An 18,293-nucleotide genomic window follows, 5' to 3' on the forward strand; every position below is an offset into this window, starting at 1 on the left:
AAATTTCTCTCTCGGACCAGGAAAAGGCTGATGCCCCCTCTTCCGAAGAACCTGATGCGAAGTATCAAGCTCGCAGGAAAGGTTGTTTACAGTCTCTCACTGAATTGGTCCACTCCACATTTTTACTGCCAGTAATGCAGTCAGTCGATGAGCCCACTTCTGCTTGGGTTCACTAAAGCCCCCCCCATCTGTCCATGCCTTTTCTATCCATTCATGGCTAAGAAAGCTTATGTATTCTGAGTGAGAGCACCCAGATAAACGCTTTTTTTTTTCCCCTCTGAAAAAGTTCTCAATACTTTATTCTATGGCGGAAGGGTTTTATGGGGAGTTCCCACAATTAACGCTGCTATATCCTCTGTAAACAAAAACCTGACTTGTCCAGTAGACAATGCTCATATGCTAAGGGGTCCAACAGATAAGTAGTTGGAGTTTCTTTTAAAAAAAAAAAAAACTTTCATTTGCAGGTTCTATCATTGAATCTGCCCTGGCGTTCAGAGTATCTCAGTCCTTAAAGGACCATTTTATAGAGGTACTCCGTTATTCCTGATCAGCAGGCCCAGGGTTTGGCCGACATATCAGAATCGTTCTGTTTTACAGTTGACGCTATGAAAGACTCTATTCTTCAGGCCTCACGGCTCATGCTAAGGCTGGTACATGTGCATAAAATCCTATGGTTGAAAGATGGTCAGCCGAAGCGCCATGCAAAAAACTGTTGGCCACTTTCCCTTTTTTATGGTGAACAATTATTTGGAGACAATCTGGATAAGTATATCAAAAGAATTTCTAATGAGAAATGTTACCTTTTTTCAGGTTAAGAAGTTACATTTTTTCTTTTTAAATGTGCTTCTTCTCCAGTGCCAGGGGCATCTGCTTCCAGGCAGTCATGATGGCCCCCACCGTCCAGATTCAAGCAGTAAACCTCAGGAGGACCTTGGGGAGGAAACCCACAAAACAAATACTAAAGCCTTATAAAGGGTTTCCCCCACTCGCTTGAGTGGGGGGGAGGCTTCTACAGGTTTTAAGGGTCTGGCAGGAACAATGTCAGAGTTCCCGTCTCCTCGTTTTTCTCAGACCAAAATGTTCCCAGAGATCCAGTGAAAAGAAGTCTTTCTAGCTTTGGATAATCTCTTGTCTCAAAGAGTGATATCGGTGGTCCCCTTGGTAGAGCAAGGATTGGGGTTTTATTCAAACTTTTTTTTTTTCTTCGTTCCCAAAACTGTGTAGATCTTAACCGGTTTTGACAATCTTTTTTTTTCCGCATGGAGTCAATCCGATCAGTAGTCTCCGTCCTACAAGGGGGAGAACTTCTGGCGTCAATCGACATCAAGGATGCTTTTTTCCATGTGCGTTTTTTTTTTTTCCCCCCTCGCTCACCATAAATTTCTATGTTTCAAGGTAGAAAATCTTCTTTTTTGGTTTGTAGCGCAGCCTCGAGTGTTTACAAAGGACCTGGCTCCTCCTTTAGCTAGGGTAAGGGCTCAATGTATAACAGTACTAGCCTGTTTAGATCTTCTCTTCATAGATCAATTCGGTAGCCCGCTTAATCCAAACTTTGGTCACCACAGTTGGCTACCTGGAATACCTAGATTGGAATCTCAACCTAGAGAAATCCTTCTTAAATCCATCAAGGAGATTGCAGTACTTGGGGCTGATCATTGATACAGCTCAGAAGAGGATGTGTTTTTTTTTTTTTTTTTTTTTTTTTTTTCCCCAGGAAAGAATCCGTTACAGGGAACTGATTACATTACTCAAGTCAAAGAAGAGTTCTTCTCAGGGCCCCAATTGGTGGTTGATATCCAAGAATCTTCAAAAAGAGAAATCCTTTCTACCAGTTACCTGGAAGGTGGTAACAGACGCCAGCCTTCTGGACTGAGGAGCAATCGTGCGGCCCAAAGAGGTGAATCATATTCTATCTTGGGCAGAAAACATTCTTTGCCTAATTAGCAATTTTCATTCCAGGAATAGTAAATTGGCAGGCGGACTACTTGAGTCGCCAACAATTGTTCCCGGGAGAATGGTCCCTTCACCTCGACATGTTTGTTGATATACCAGAATATGGGAGGTTCTGGATGTGGAACTTTGTGTCAAGGACAGGGGATCCAATGGCATATGAAATGGATGCCTTGATTATTTTTTTTCCGTGGGATCGTTTTTTTACTGATCTATGCGTTCCCTCCTGTTCTGCTGCTTCTGTGCCTTCTTCACAGGCAAGAAGAGAAGGAGGTGATTCTTGTGGCCCAGAAGATCTTGGTTTGCCGAGATCGTAAAGATGGCAGTGGGGGACCCTACCACTATGGCCAGGCCTTCTCTTGCGAGGTCTGGTATTCTATCCTACCTTACAAACGCTAAATTTAGCGGTTTGGCTATTGAGACCCACATTCTGAAAGATCGTGGGGCAGTTAGCCTCAGTAGTTCTACTTTGGTTAAATGCTAGGAAGCCGGCCTCCAGTCAAGTATCTGGAAGGCATATGTCTCCTGGTGTAAATCCAGGGGTTGGCACCCCAGGAAATATGTCATAGGTAGGATCCTTGAATTCCTACAGATAGGATTAGAAATAAAGCTGGTTTTGCGTACTATCAATGACCAGATGTAGGTCTTATCGGCCTTTCTTTTCATCAACCACTTGCTTCCCTCTCTCTGGTTTGTAAATTATTCAGGAGGTAATGCAGATTAATCCTCCAGTTTGGTCACCCCTGAACCCTTGGGACTTAATTTTAGTGCTGTCGTCTTTTATAGAAGCAGCCTTTTTTTTTTTTTGGAGACAGTATGAGATATTCCTTTGTCGGGGGAAAAAAAATTTTCTTGGTTGCCATATGTTCTGCAAGAAGAGTATCAGAGTTGGCTGCTCGCTCTTGTAAGGAGCCGTATTGGTTGCTCATAAGGATGTGGCTGTATTGCGGCCTTATCCTGAATTTTTACCGAAGGTAGTATCGGGTTTTTATTTAAACCAGGATATTGATCTGCCTTCATTTTTTCAGGACTTTGTTTCTGTGGAAGAAAGGTCACTATATTTATGTGGTGAGAGCGTTCAAGGTCTATTGAAAGTGACCGCTCAGATTCGTAAATGTTTTGTTTGTTACCAGATGGTCCTAAAAGAGGACAGGCAGCATTAAAATCTACTATTACTAAATGGATTTGTCAAGTGATAGTTCAAACTTATGGTTTAAAGAGGAAGATTCCTCCTTCTCATATTAAAGCGCACTCCACCAGGGCTGTTGGTGCTTCTTGGGCAGTGCATCACAAAGCCTCCATGGCTTTAATCTGCAAGGCCGCAACTTGGCCTTCCTTCCATACATTTAACAGATTCTATCAAGTAGATGTAAAAGGCACGAGGACATCGCCTTTGGGCGCAGTGTACTGCAGGTTGCAGTATGAGTCCTCTAGTCTCTTGGTACCCTACTTTGTTGTGTCTCCCTCCCTTCAGTTGGCATTGGTATGGGACTTCCCAAATAGTAACTATTATGGCTCTGTGTCCCGTGATGTACGATAAGAAAATAGGATTTTTATAACAGCTTACCTGTGAAATCCTTTTTCTTTTAAGTACATCATGGGACACAGAGGTCCCTCCCTTCTTGGTATACACATTTATTTCTTTGCTACAAAACTGAGGTACTTGCACCAGTGGGAAGGGTTATATTGGGAGTGCACTTTTTAATTTTAGGGCGTGCTAGTGTCACCTGAAGGTGGCCTGTAACTACTATGGCTCTGTGTCCTGTGATGTATACACCGCTCTTGCCCATTGAAATGAATGGGCACTACTGCAGAACCACCGCTAAAGCGCTGCTATAGTGGCGCTTTGCGGGTAGTTTTAACCCTTTTTTCGGCTGCTAAAAATAGCGGCGCTTTACCGCTGACAGCGCCCATGCTCCAGTGTGAAGGGGGTCTAAGATGTTACCATGTCTGCCTAATCTAGTTGTGGCCCAATTTATAGGTGTGGAAGAAATGAGCTTGGCCATAGAAGTAGATCAAGATGCGCATTAATAATAATAATAATAATAATAATAATAATAATAATCTGTAGCCCAACAGCCCCCCATATTCTGGTTTTGATGTTTCTGGAATGATGTGAAAGATTATTTAATTGTAAAATAGTAAAGCTAGTGTATTCATAGCTTATTTCTTTTCCAGGAAACTTCCCTTATTAGTGCTGGCGTTCCTGTTAGTGTGTGGGTTGACTCTCGTTTTGATGATGATGATTCCGTTACAAGTTCAGCAAAACTATCTTCCTTCTCCTTGCAAAACAAAGAATTACAAGTTGACTTTATGGAATCCTATACAAAATCGAAAGCTGATTATCCGTCTAGCCAGCCTTGTAAAAGTGTGTTGATTTCAGACGTACGTTTAGATCAGGTCCAGGAAGCCGTTCTTGAAAACTCATTGATTACATTTCTTGAGGAAAACAACCCAATGGTTAGCTTAGCTTCTGAAGCAGCAGTTATTGAAACCTCATTCACTGATGGCCAAGAGACTGTTTCTGCACATCAATCGCGTCAGACAACCTTTCATGTTTGCAGTAACACAGTAGCAGCAACGCTTCTGGAGACATCAACAGACCTTTATACAAAATCATCTTTAAATAAAGAGAACTCAAGCTTTAGTGATTGTGCTGTATTAACCACAATGGTTGAAGAGCATTCCCAGGTTACTGATATCGGCTTTATATCTGAATTTAACAATTTGCTATCTGCAGACAATACATATGAAATAAATCAGAATTTTGATGGTGAATCTGAAGTTTGCCACTTGCCTTTGTTATCTGGGGAGATTTCAGCCTTGGCTCAAAAAGTTGAGAACTGGGGAATTTTTGGGAAGGAGGACGAAGAAAGCTTTATGGGTGTGCCAGATACACATTTTGATTGTTCTAGACATGATCTCCATGCTAAGGTGTTGCCTTCATCTTTGCTAGGTGATGCAATAAATGAGGATAAAAGCAAGCAAATTGTGGATGCCTCATCAGCCTTTTGGGATTCTGCAGTGGTGCTGGACAAGCTTGATAGTATTGTTAGCCATGGTATTTTAAGTGATGAATGTTCTCTGCCTTTTATTATTACTCATCCAGCAAAAACAACCATGGATGATGAATTTTCTTCATGCAGTATTGAAAATGCTACAGAGAGCGGCTTGGAAATGAGAGAATCTACTGACAAATGTTTTTTTCCTATCCGAGGGAGTACGCCACATTCTAAACTAAAAGAATGTGATTCCACCAAAGTAACAAATACAGAGTGGCTGAGACCCAGCTCTAGTTTACATCAAAGAGATCATTCTAGCTTGGCTTTTGATCCACAAAGGAGTGAGGAGTTTGCCACATCAGCTAAATGTACTAACTGCCCTACTCCAATTATTCCGCCTCACTCTAGGCCTCATGATGTCTTCTCCCTTAGACGTGTCTGTAACAACATTTTTCCTGAGGCATTGGCCTCTCTTCATGAAGTTGGCACAGCTATGACCCCAATATCAACAACTGAAGAAATTACATGGACTACACCTGTAATGCTTCTGAACAAAAGCATGAACACCTCTTGGAACTTGAAGGGGAAGGGAGTGACAAGTGCAAAAGATAATGCCTCTGAGACAGATTACGTGCTTTGGAAGTAAGTAGAACTCTAACTCCCTGGTGCCCACCCTGCGGCTCCATGGCCCCTTCAGACACTAATTTGTGTGCATCTATTGCCGTGTTTTAGCAGTCTCATGTAATATGTTTGCTGTCTTGACTGTCTCCTAGGGGTGCAACGGATTGTCACCGGTCCGTGATCCGAATGGGTCACCCCACTCAAATCGGCACACGTCGCGCTCCGTGGTCACGGCCTTGGGAAAGGCCGCCGGTTTGACCTAGCTCCGACGCGGCGGCCATCTTTCTACACCCAGGCTGCTTACAATGTGATTGCTCCGTCCAATGACAGAGCGATCACTTGTAAACAAACAACGGTTCCTCTCTCCCTTCTCTGTACTGATCTGTACAGTGAAGGGGGAGAGATCGGATGGATGCAGCGCTGTGGGATTCATCTGTAGTGCCCACAGCACTGCTCTTTGACAGCCTACCCTGCCATACTCTGCCAATATTAAAGTAGGACTATATGGCGGTGGAATTTTCACAGGTTTTTGCAAATTCACTTATTATTTGCTGATCCGAAAAATGATCCGATCCGAGGAACGATCCAATCTGTGAGTTTTTTGATCTGTTGCACCCCTACTGTCTCCTGAAGCATGCTCCCGGTCTTTTACAACTCCTATAGCATGCTAACTGTCTGGCCTGTGTACTGATTTTTGACAACTCTCTCTGCGGGTACAGAGGTTTGTATCACCACCCGCATTGTTTTATGGGTACTTAGTTAAGTAAACATACACCTATATCATCAATTATGAGAGAGAGATTTTTTGGAACCTAAGATCCCTGACCCAGATTCTACTTATCCAGTCCTTTTCAGATGCAGTCTGTCCGCTCAGTGATAGCCTCACTCCAGATTGGAGATTTTCTAGCCTCCTTCGATATAAAAGATGCGTATTTACACGTACCTATCATTCAGCCTCATCAGAGGTTCCTACGATTTGCAGTAGAGGAATGTCCTATTCAGTTTGTGGCTCTACCCTTTGGGCTTGCCACACTGGTGGTTGCAGGATCAGAAGCTGCGAAAGGGAAAATCAATCCTTCCCGGTATCTTGGAAAGTACTGACTACAGATGCCAGGCTCTCAGGCTGGGGAGCGACCCTAGAGGGGCTCACACCTTAGGGGAAATGGTCAAGCACAGAACAGACCCCGCCCCTCAGTGTCCTGGAATCACGGGCAGTACGTCTGGCCCTAAGGTCCTGGACGGTGGAGCTTCAGGACTGTCTTATCAGGGTTCAGTTAGACAATGCCAGTGGCCTATATAAACCACCAAGGTGGTATCAGGAGTTGTTCAGCTCTGAAGGGGGTGAACAACATACTAGCCTGGGCATGTGCCGACTTTCTACCGGCAGTCCATATCCTGGAAGTAAAAAACTGGAAAGCAGAATATCTCAGCCGCCAGCAGGTCTGCCCGGGGGAATGGTCCCTACACCCAGGTGTATTCCAGGAAATTTACCAGCTTTGGGAATGGCCGGATGTCGACCTACTGGCATCCAGGTTCAACAACAAGCTACAGCAGTTTGTGTCCCGAACAAGAGATCCTCTGGCAATCGGAGCAGATGCTCTGGTAGTTCCATGGAGCTAGTACTCCCTGTATTTTTTTTTTTTTTTATGCTTTCCCTCCAATCCCCCTCCTTCTACATTTTGTTGCTCAGGATTTGGAAAGAGGGGGTTCCAGTCATTCTAGTGGCACCAGCCTTGCCTCGAAGGCCATGGTTCCCAGAGATTGTTAGAATGACAATAGACGGACCATGGGCGCTTCCATGTCACCCCGATCTACTGTCACCACCCCAATTTACAGACTCTAAATTTAACAGCATGACTATTGAAGCCAGGGTGTTGTGGGACCGTGGCAGCTCAGGATCAGTGGCATCTACCTTAGTGAATGCTAGAAAAACTCACTAGGAAGATCTATCATAGTCAGGAAGACTTGTATTGCTTGGTGTGAAGCCAGAAAATTACATCCTCCTGAATTGCGTAATTGCCAGACTTTTCTCTTTTCTACACTCGGCTGTGGAAACCAGATTGGCTTTGAGTACAATCGAAGGTCACATTTCAGCCCTGTCAGCATTCTTCTAAAGGCCTTTAGCCTCCCATTCACTGGTCCGAACCTTTTATGGTGGGGCGATTCATTTGCTTCCCCCCATTAGGTCACTTATGTGTCCTTGTGACTTGAACTTGGTGCTATCTGTGTTACAGAAACAACCATTTGAAACTATCAAGGAAATTCCCTTACAATTGCTATCATGCAAGCCTTCCTGATGGCCATCACCTTGGCTAGAAGGGTGACGGAGTTGGCGGCCCTTTTGTTGCAGGGAACCATACTTGATTCTTCACCACGACAGGGTCGTATTACGACCTGTTCCATCCCTTTTGCCAAAAGTGATGTCAGCCTTTCATTTTTTAAATCGGTACATTATTTTTCCGCCTTTTTCTCTCAGCCTCGTTTGGAGGAAGAGAGACTGCATTCTTTGGAAGCTGTCCGGGCAGTCAAGGTATACTTCTCTAGATCTGTGGAGATCTGAGGATCAGACTCCTTTTTTGTGTTACCAAAATGACCCAAGAAAGGGCAGGCAGCTTCCAAAGCTTCCATTGCCAATTGGGTCCGCCAATTGGTCATTCCAATGAATTTCATTCCAATTGGTCAGACCTATGGTCTGAAACTTAAAGCTCCTCCGTTTTTAGGATGAGCGCTCATTCTATCGGGTGTAGGCACCTCCTGGGCTTTTTGCCATCAGGTATCTGGGGCTTAGATTTGTAAGGCTGCCACCTAGTCTTCAGTGCACACGTTCACAAAATGTTATCAAGTGGATGTTCGAGCAGCTGAGGATTCGGCTTTTGGTCGCAGTGTACTGCGGGCTGCTGTATAAGGTCTGATGGCTTTTGTTTGGCAGGGTGTCTCTCTCCCTTAAAGGGTATTTCTCTGGGACTTCCCAGTAGCAAATGAATATTAGCCTAACTCTGTCCCATGATTACATGGCTCCCTGTAATCGGGAGTGGTGATCAGTGTTGTCACAGCTAGCCCACCCCCCCCCCACAGTTAGAATCATTCCCTAGGACACACTTAACCCCTGCAGCGCCCCCTCCTGGTTAACCCCCTCATTGCCAGTGACATTTTTACAGTAATCAATGCAATTTTATAGCATTGATCTATGTATTAACCACTTTCAGACCGGACCATTTTGCTGGTAAATGACCAGAGGTCTTTTTACACTTTGGCACTGCGCTGCTTTAACTGGTAATTGCGCGGTCATGCAATGTTGTACCCAAACAAAATTTGCGTCCTTTTCTTCCCACAAATAGAGCTTTCTTTTGATGGTATTTGATTGCCTCTGCGATTTTTATTTTTTGCGATATAAACGTAAAAAGACCGCAAATTTTGAAAAAAAATGATATTTTCTACTTTTTGTTATTAGAAAAATCCAATAAACTCAATTTTAGTCATACATTTAGGCCAAAATGTATTCAGCCACATGTCTTTGGTAAAAAAAAAGTCAATAATTGTATATTTATTGGTTTGCGCAAAAGTTGTCACATCTACAAACTAAGGTACGTTTTCTGGAATTTACGCAGCTTTTAGTTTACGACTGCCTATCTCATTTCTTGAGGTGCTAAAATGGCAGGGCAGTACAAAACCCCCCCAAATGACCCCATTTTGGAAAGTAGACCCCCTAAGGAAATTGATAAGAGGCATGTTGAGCCCATTGAATATTTTATTTTTTTGCCTCAAGCGATTGAATAATGACAAAAAAAATAATTTTTTTTTTTTTTTTTACACAAAGTTGTCACTAAATGATATATTGCTCACACATGCTATGGGCGTATGTGAAATGAAACCCCAAAATAAATTCTGCTGCTTCTCCTGAGTACGGGGATACCACATATGTGGGACTTTTTGGGAGCCTAGCCGCGTACGGGGCCCCGAAAACCAAGCACCGCCTTCAGGCTTTCTAAGGGCGTAAATTTTTGAGTTCACTTCTCACTACCTATTACAGTTTTGAAGGCCATAAAATGCCAAGATGGCACAAAACCCCCACAAATGACCCCATTTTAGAAAGTAGACACCCCAAGCTATTTGCTGAGAGGCATGTTGAGTCCATGGAATATTTTATATTTTGCCACAAGTTGCGGGAAAATTACAAACTTTTTTTTTTTTTTCACAAAGTTGTCACTAAATGATATATTGCTCACGCATGCCATGGGCATATGTGAAATGACACCCCAAAATAAATTCTGCTGCTTCTCCTGAGTACGGGGATACCACATATGTGGGACTTTTTGGGAGCCTAGCCGCGTACGGGGCCCCGAAAACCAAGCACCGCCTTCAGGCTTTCTAAGGGCGTTACAGTTTTGAAGGCCATAAAATGCCAAGATGGCACAAACCCCCCCCAAATGACCCCATTTTGGAAAGTAGACACCCCTAAATTTAGGGGTACACTAGTGAGACTAGGTAATAAATGGCGGGTGCCCTGAAACTATAAAAAAATAACTAACCAACCAGCGTCACCTGTAACAGTTATATGGTGATCACTGGTGAAAGGGTTAACTAGGGGCAATCAGGGGGCTTTATGCGGTAGTATATGGGGGTCCCTGGTGCTATAAAAAGCTAAACCTAATGTGAACCTAAATACCTACCTGCCTAACTAGCGTCACCTGTGACACTAATACAGCGATCAGAAAAACGATCGCTTATTAGGCTGGGTTCACACTGGAGCGATGCGGGAACGCCACGAATGCGCGGCGGGTTCCCGCATCGCATGCCTCCCGGCAGCAGTTCACACTGCCCTATGCGAACTGCTGGGAGTGTCAGTGAAATGTTAATGACGCCCCCAGATCAGTTCGCATATCGCAGTGCGATCTGCAAACTTGGATCGCATGGTGTGAACACCCATGCGATCCGATTCTGCTGCGGACCAAAAAAAGGGTCCCGTGCGAGTTTGCGGCGGGTGCGACACGAATTCAGCCATACTATCTGTATAGCTGAACTCGAATCGCACAGAGATCGGATGTGATTTGCACTGCAGTGCGGTGCGAATCACATCCGTTCTCATAAACCGCTGCAATGTGAACCCAGCCTTAGTGACACTGGCGACGGGGGGTGATCACGGGGTTAAACCTTTATTGGGGGGGTTAGGGGGGGTACCTTAGAACTAAAGGGGGCTAACCCTAACTGCCCTAACAGTTATTAGTCACAAATGACACCCGCCGGGTGATCAGGGGGTTAAATCTTTATTAGGTAATAAATGGCGGGTGCCCTGAAACTATAAAAAAATAACTAACCAACCAGCGTCACCTGTAACAGTTATATGGTGATCACTGGTGAAAGGGTTAACTAGGGGGCAATCAGGGGGCTTTATGCGGTAGTATATGGGGGTCCCTGGCGCTATAAAAAGCTGCGGCGAACCTAAATACCTACCTGCCTAACTAGCGTCACCTGTGACACTAATACGGCGATCAGAAAAATGATCGCTTATTAGGCTGGGTTCACACTGGAGCGATGCGGAAACGCCGCGAATTCGCGGCGGGTTCCCGCATCGCATGCCTCCCGGCGGCAGTTCACACTGCCCTATGCGAACTGCTGGGAGTGTCAGTGAAATGTTACTGACACCCCCAGATCAGTTCGCATATCGCAGTGCGATCTGCAAACTCGGATCGCATGGTGTGAACACCCATGCGATCCGATTCTGCTGCGGGCCAAAAAAGGGTCCCGTGCGAATTTGCGGCGGGTGTGGCGGGTGCGGCGAATGGCTGAACTCGAATCGCACAGAGATCGGATGTGATTTGCACTGCAGTGCGGTGCGAATCACATTCGTTCTCATAAACCGCTGCAATGTGAACCCAGCCTTAGTGACACTGGCGACGGGGGGTGATCACGGGGTTAAACCTTTATTGGGGGGGTTAGGGGGGTACATTAGAACTAAAGGGGGCTAATCCTAACTGCCCTAACATTTATTACAGTCACAAATGACACCAATGCAAAAAAAAAAAATAAATAAAAAAAAAAAAAAAATTACATTGGTGTCACTGTGACTGGGGGGCAGGGGTAATTGGGGGGTGATCGGGGGGTAAAGGGGGGGTGTGAGTGTGCCTGGCATGTTCTACTGTGTGTGTAGAGTGTTGGTGCAACTCACCGGTCCGCTCTCCTCCGTGTCGGAACGAAAAATACCGACACGGAGGAGAGAATACATCACTTCCTCTCCTGTGTTTACATTACAGGAGAGGAAGTGATGTCACGGGGGATTTCTATTCGTCGGGAGCGATCGCGAGGGGGTGGCCATGAATGAATGGCCGTCCCCTCGTCCGGGATCGCTCCCGAACGAATACCGACCGCCGTAGGCACCGGGCGGGGGCCCGATCGGGCCCCCGACCCGCGGGAGGCAAGGGACGTACATGTAAGCCCTTATGCCTGCCCGTGCCATTCTGCCGACGTACATCGGCGTGCGGCGGTCGGCAACTGGTTAATGTCAATGGTCCCAAATATGTGTCAAAATTGTCCGATGTGTCTGCCATAATGTCGCAGTCACGGTAAAAATCGCTGATCGCTGCCATTACTAGTACACATTTTTTTTTTATATAAAAATAACCTAAAACTATCACCTATTTTTTTGTGTTTGCGCTTTTTTTTTTTTTTTTTACCAAAATATGTAGAAGAATACGTATCGGCCTAAACTGAGGAAAAAAACGTTTTTTAATATCTTTTGGGGATATTTGTTATAGTGTAAGTTATTTTTGTGTTTTTTTTTTTTTTTTTTTTAAATTGTCGCTCTTATTTTGTTTATACCACAAAAAATAAAAAACGCAGGGGAGATCAAATACCACCAAAAGAAATTTTGGGAGCCACGTCGCACATCCGTGCAATTGTCGGTTAAAGCGACACAGTGCCAAATCGCAGACAGTCCTCTGGTCTTTGGCCAGCCAAATCCTCTGGGGCTGAACGCCTAACCTCCCTGGCGGTATGATTATTTCAGATTTTAGGTGCTGAAAGCGGTACCATTATTTTGCATGGAAATTTGGCATTTTATATTGTTGTATATTGCCTGTAATTCTTTGAAATAATTCTCTTAAATCCGTCCAAACAAGAGTCTAATAGACATCCTGGGTATGATTAAAATTTGATATACGAAATCATATATATATATATATATATATATATATATATATATATATATATATATATATATATATATATATATATATATATATATAATTTATATTATTCGATAATGTAATCAAATCAAAAACACTGAAATGTGCCGAGTTGCAGAATTGTCATTGTAATAACTTTTAGTTTTTGATGACAAATTTCCCCACGATTTACTATCGCTCAATTCTGCAAGTGATTCTAATTTATTATTGCTGTTTTCTAGCTGGTCTAAAGGCACTTTTGATGTAAACTGTAATTTTTTTGGTTGCTATGGACAATCTCCAGTTTCCTGACATAAAGAATAGTATTTATAATATAAAACTGCATGCAGGGCACTGAACAAACCACTAGGGACAAAAGGGATGTGTAATTATTTGATACAGTATACTGTAATCTTACAGATTACAGTACTGTATCTATACGGTTTCTTAACTTTTTGAATTTGGCGCCAAACTCCGTCCCAGTGTGTTGCAACACTCGTGGGGAATGGAGCTCGGCACTGTGACAGATCGAGCGAGACACGGTGGCTCGCTGATCACAGCGCTGGATCCAGAGGACAAGGTAAGTAAACCCCTACATGGATCCTGCGATCGGATCCCGAGTCTGGCTCCGGAATACCGCTTATGGTACTGAAATCTCACCCCGAGCCAGACTCGGGAATACCGCTAGGGAGGTTAATGAATGCAAAGAAAATAATTTTACGTTGAATTAAAAAAAATCTATAATTTTTTTAATTATCTATGCTTGAAAGTAGGTCCATGCAAACATGATTTATGAGCAGTATGATACAGATATGCAAAGTTTTTTATGATTCTGTCTATCAGACTGGTCTACGTGCAACTATTCAGCAGAATCAAAGTGACCACAATTCTCCTTATCAAGGCCATGATCACACTGATCTGACACGAAAATTACATGACTTCTGATTTGACTTTTCCCTGTGACTTCGGATCCGACTTTAACCCCTTCGCCCCAACCGTATGCAAATTTGCGTTCTTTGCTTGAAGGGGTTAACTGGGGTAATGCCTGGAACTGCAAGCATCACTCCAGTGCCGTTTTTTTAGAGCCAGCGGTTGGCTTTTTAGTTAAAACAACCGGTACGGGTAAAAGCCGCTTGACTGTTATCTGCCGCTCTTCCCAGCAGTATGACAGACCGATTTTGACGCTCTGAATGCTTTTAAGTGTAAAGTAGGGATTTGGGGTCCCGAACACTCCTAGGGATGGAAAATGTCCGGTAAATTTTGAATCTCGAGGCAAAAACCCTGTTTTTTTTTTTGTTTTTGTTTTTCTTTCGTTTTTTTTTTTTTTTTTTTTAGGGGGGAAAAAACCTGCCATTTTCAGAAAAATAAAAAAAAAATGCTAGATTAGCACTTTTTGTCTTTAAGATTGTTTTTATTTTTTTTTTATTTTTTTTCCAGCATTCTTGTAACCAAATGACTATGTGCATTGTCATCATGGTTGTCCTCTTCAATTTAGAAGACACTAATCTATGGTTGTGTGTGGGGGGAAGAACCAGATTACTGGTAATTAAATTATTATTTACACAAAAGTTTATAAAGATAAACTAATGCAGGGGTTGACAAATTTGCTTGGAATCTAGGAGCCAGCTAAAAAAGTTAGGCGCCAGGTCCGTGACAGCGATCTGGACCTGTCCCTGGCCTGATATGTAGACGAGTGAAGGGAAGATAGCCCCCAGCCCCCCACCTGTCTCCAAGTCATTGCCCATAGCTCTTAGAGGGACATTTTATTTATTTTATTTTTTTCAAATGACTATTTTTTTTAAAATTGCATTTTAGTGTAAATATGAGATGTGAGGTCTCTCTGACCCCAGATCTCATATATAAGAGGACCTGTCATGCTTTTTTCTATTACAAGGGATTTTTACATTCCTTGTAATAGGAATAAAAGTGACACACATTTTTTTTTTTTCTTTTGAAAAGAACAGTGAAAAAAATAAAAATAAAAGTTAAAATAAGAAAATAAAAGAATTTTTGAAACGCGCCCTGTCCCGCCAAGCTTGCGTGCAGAAGCGAACGTATATATGAAAGCGGTGTTGAAACCACACATGTGAGGTATTGCTGCGATTGGTAGAGTGAGAGCAATTCTAGCCCTAGACCTCCTCTGTAACTTAAAACGTGCAACCTGTAGAATTTTTTTAAATGTCGCCTGTGGAGATTTTAAAGGGTAAAAGTTTGTCCCCATTCCATGAGCGGGGGCAATTTTGAAGCATGACATGTTGGGTATCGATTTACTCGGGTAACATTATCTTTCACAATATAAAAAAAAAATTGGGCTAACTTTACTGTTGTCTTATTTTTTTATTTTTATTAAATTATTTTTTGGCACAATGTAAAAAAAATTAAATATTTTAACCACTTCAGCCTTGGAGGATTTGGCAGCTCAATGACCAGAGGACTTTTTAAAATTTTGCACTGCGCTGCTTTAACTGGTAATTGCGCGGTCATGTAATGTTGTACCCAAGCAAAATTATGGTATTTGATTTGCCTCTGCGATTTTTATTTTTATTTTTTGCGCTATAAACACAAAAAGACCAACAATTTTGAAAAAAATGATATTTTCCACTTTGTTTATATAAAAAAAAAATGTAATAAACTCAATTTCTCTTATATTCACCGACCAACACAGCTCCTCTCTGTAACTAAATGGGTTGTATAGCCTGGCATTAGGAGAAACTAGGCAAAATTTTTATACAATACACAGGACTTTAATCCCGCCCCAGGGGGGTGGGCCCAGTGCTCCTCCTGCTCCCAGCAGCTTCAGTTTTTATTTTGCCTACATTTGCCTATATTTTAGGAAACCCTGCGGGCCTCTCGGTCCATATTTTTGCTGCAGGTTTGCTGCTTTTTGCGCAAGATTCTGTGATCTATCAACTGCCGGCTGGGTGACAGGCTGGTTAATGATATCCTTGTAGTCTCCCCAGTCAGCCATCGAGCGCGAGCAGGCCGCAGCTAAGGCTCGGCAGGCCACGACATGCCTCCGCTCCAGAGGTGGTCGGTGAGCTTCAATGCTCCGGGGTATACATATGACCGGGCTACTGATGTCTGGATCACAGTATACCGAGGCCAACAGCTACCCTGTAATTGCGCAGGAGTAGGTCTGTGATGGAATGTCTCCCAGCTCTTCAGGACTGGTAAGTACGGCTCTCCCTGCTTCGGTGGGGTGAGCAGCTGGGCATTTCCTGGGGGATTGATTCGGGGGCCACCACCACCTTATCTTCTCTCCCAAGTCCCTATCACCCCTCCTTCCCCCCTCTGAGGGGGGTGTCTGCATGCGCTGCGGGCGGTGTGTGTGTGTGTGGGTCGCTGTTTCTCACCTGTGGGAGCTCTGTGCGGCTGGCGTTAGTCCTGGTCCAGGTCTGGGGTCCCAAAACAAGTTTATGGAGGTTGTTCTGACTGTTAGCACGTTTTTATGTTTTTGCTCTGTCACCGCATGGCGCCCTTCCGGCGGCCATCTTGAGGTCTCCTGGAGCTCCATCTCACGGGAGCGTGGACCCTCAGGGTGACGGCGTTGTGTGCCTGGTGTCCGCTGGACACCGCAGGGAGGGCTCTGCTGCTGGCGGAGATCGCTGCAGGTCAGCACTATGGCTCCATTCTCGGCGCCAGGTCCCGGCCGGCGACAGCGTACTTTCCGGTGACGCTCGGGCGCTCTGAGGGGGCGTGGCGCCGTGGTTCAAGCGCCTGGAACGCAGGGACCAAGGGGCGGGTCAGGTGACCATGTGCTTCCGCTTCCGGCCAGCCCTGATGACGCGGCGGCCGGGAAAATTCAAACGAATAGCGGTACTGAATGGCAAGAAGCTGTCCCACTTGGCTGAATGGAAGAGTGCAAGACAGCAATGGCGGAGGCAGGCGCCGGTCCAGCCCAGGTAGGTAAGGTGCAGCGGCACCCTCTGCTATACTATTGGGCTATCCTTGTGGTGTTTTCTTGATGTTTCCCCCCTTCTCGAGGGGTCTGTTGCTGCAGGATCAGAGTTGACTTCTCTCGGATCCTGCAGCATAGTTCAGGGGTCTCACTAGTGGTCTGTTTGGTGGTGGGTCTCTGCACTGGCTTGGTATTAGGGAGCTTTTAGTTAAGCACCTAGTGAGCTTAAACTGTGTCATTTCAGGAAAGGTCACTAGGAAAGTCTAAACCAAGCCAGAGGAAATGTTCTTCTTGCAAGAACCCCCTTAGAGACTCGTGGCAGAAGGCAATGTGCAGAGTTTGTATCAAGCAGTTGGTGGAAGAGGAAACATCCCAGCAGTATAAGGAATTATTTTCCTCGGTTAAGGAACTGACAAACTCATTGAGTTCGGTCAGATCCATCTTAATACAAAACCCTTCCGGGCAGACCGAGCCTCAGAACTTGCCACCTAGTCCCAGGGCATCCTCGTTGAGACCGGAGATTATGGCGACGAAGGGGGTAGTACTCTTGTCTCCATCAGGGACTCTGAAGAGGAAGAAGATAGCAGGGGCTCTCGGTATAAGCTATCACTAGAGGAGGTAGATGATATCCGAAGGGCAATCTACACGACTCTAGAAATTCAGGAGGAAAAAGTACAGCTGTCGATTCACGACAAAATGTACCAGGGGTTGGACGAAACAAAACTGAGTTTTTCCAGTCCATAGGGTCCTCTCGGATACAGTGAAAAAAGAGTGGAAAGACCCAGAAAAAGCCCCTTTTTTCTCCAAGGCCCTCAAGAGGTTTCCTTTTGAGGATAAGGATTCTGAGGTGTGGAACAAGAAACCCAGAGTCTATGCAGCTTTCTCTCAAGTATCTAGGCGAACGGATCTAGCTTTTGAGGATATGGGGATCCTAAAAGACCCAATGATCAAGAAAGCTGACTCCATCCTGGGATGCAGCGTCAGTCAGTCTGAAGCCAGCCATGGCTGCTACGGTGGTGGCTAGGAACCTGGAATGCTGAGTGGAGAAACTGAAGAGCCATGTAGAAGCGAGACGCCCGCAAAGATCTCTTATGCCGCGTACACACGATCAAACAAGCGGGTGGAAAAGTCCGGCAAACTGAAGTCCGCTGGACAATCCCCCCGTGTGTAGCCTCCGGCATACTTTTTTGACCCGAAAGAACGGCGGACTTAGAAAGTAGTTTTGCACTTCAATCTTCCCGCCGGACTCGCATTTCGGCGGACAATCCGGCCGTGTGTATACCAGTCTGCCGTACTTTTGAAATGAGCGGACTTTTACCGCCCGGAGAAAAGTCCGCTCATTTCGAGCGAGTCTCCAGGTAGGCGTGGCCCGCGAAGGAGACGTCGCTGGCCCCGCCGCCTGGTATGGACTTAAAGGGGAACCCCAACGCCAAAAAAAATCGGCGTGGGGGTCCCCCCAGGTCCACATCAGACCCTTGTCCGAGCACGCTACCCGGCCGGCCAGGAAAGGGGGGGGACGAGCGAGTGGCCCCCACCTCCTGAGCCGTACCAGGCCGCGTGCCCTCAACATGGGGGGTGCCTTGGGGAAGGGGGGCCGTGCGGCCCCCCTACCCCAAATCACCTTGTCCCCATGTTGATGAGGACAAGGGCCTCTTCCCGACA

At 45.0% G+C, this 18,293-nt stretch overlaps 1 protein-coding gene across 4 annotated transcripts in view; it reads left to right on the top strand.

Annotated features, from left to right (window-relative positions):
- SPAG5 (sperm associated antigen 5) overlaps positions 1-18,293 on the top strand; it is a 191,205-nt gene that overhangs the window by 30,706 nt on the left and 142,206 nt on the right. For 3 of the 4 annotated variants that reach the window (XM_077480426.1, XM_077480428.1, XM_077480427.1), the window contains exon 4: positions 4,129-5,594. The exons of the other annotated variant lie outside the window; for it this stretch is intronic. In XM_077480426.1, coding sequence (XP_077336552.1) covers positions 4,129-5,594 — 1,466 coding nt within the window. The remainder of the gene's footprint in view (positions 1-4,128; positions 5,595-18,293) is intronic. 4 annotated transcript variants of the gene reach the window in all.

Source organism: Lithobates pipiens, unplaced genomic scaffold (assembly GCF_037356315.1).
Source record: "Lithobates pipiens isolate NorthernLeopardFrog02 unplaced genomic scaffold, aLitPip1_a1.2 Scaffold_16, whole genome shotgun sequence".
NCBI classification, from domain to species: domain Eukaryota; kingdom Metazoa; phylum Chordata; class Amphibia; order Anura; family Ranidae; genus Lithobates; species Lithobates pipiens.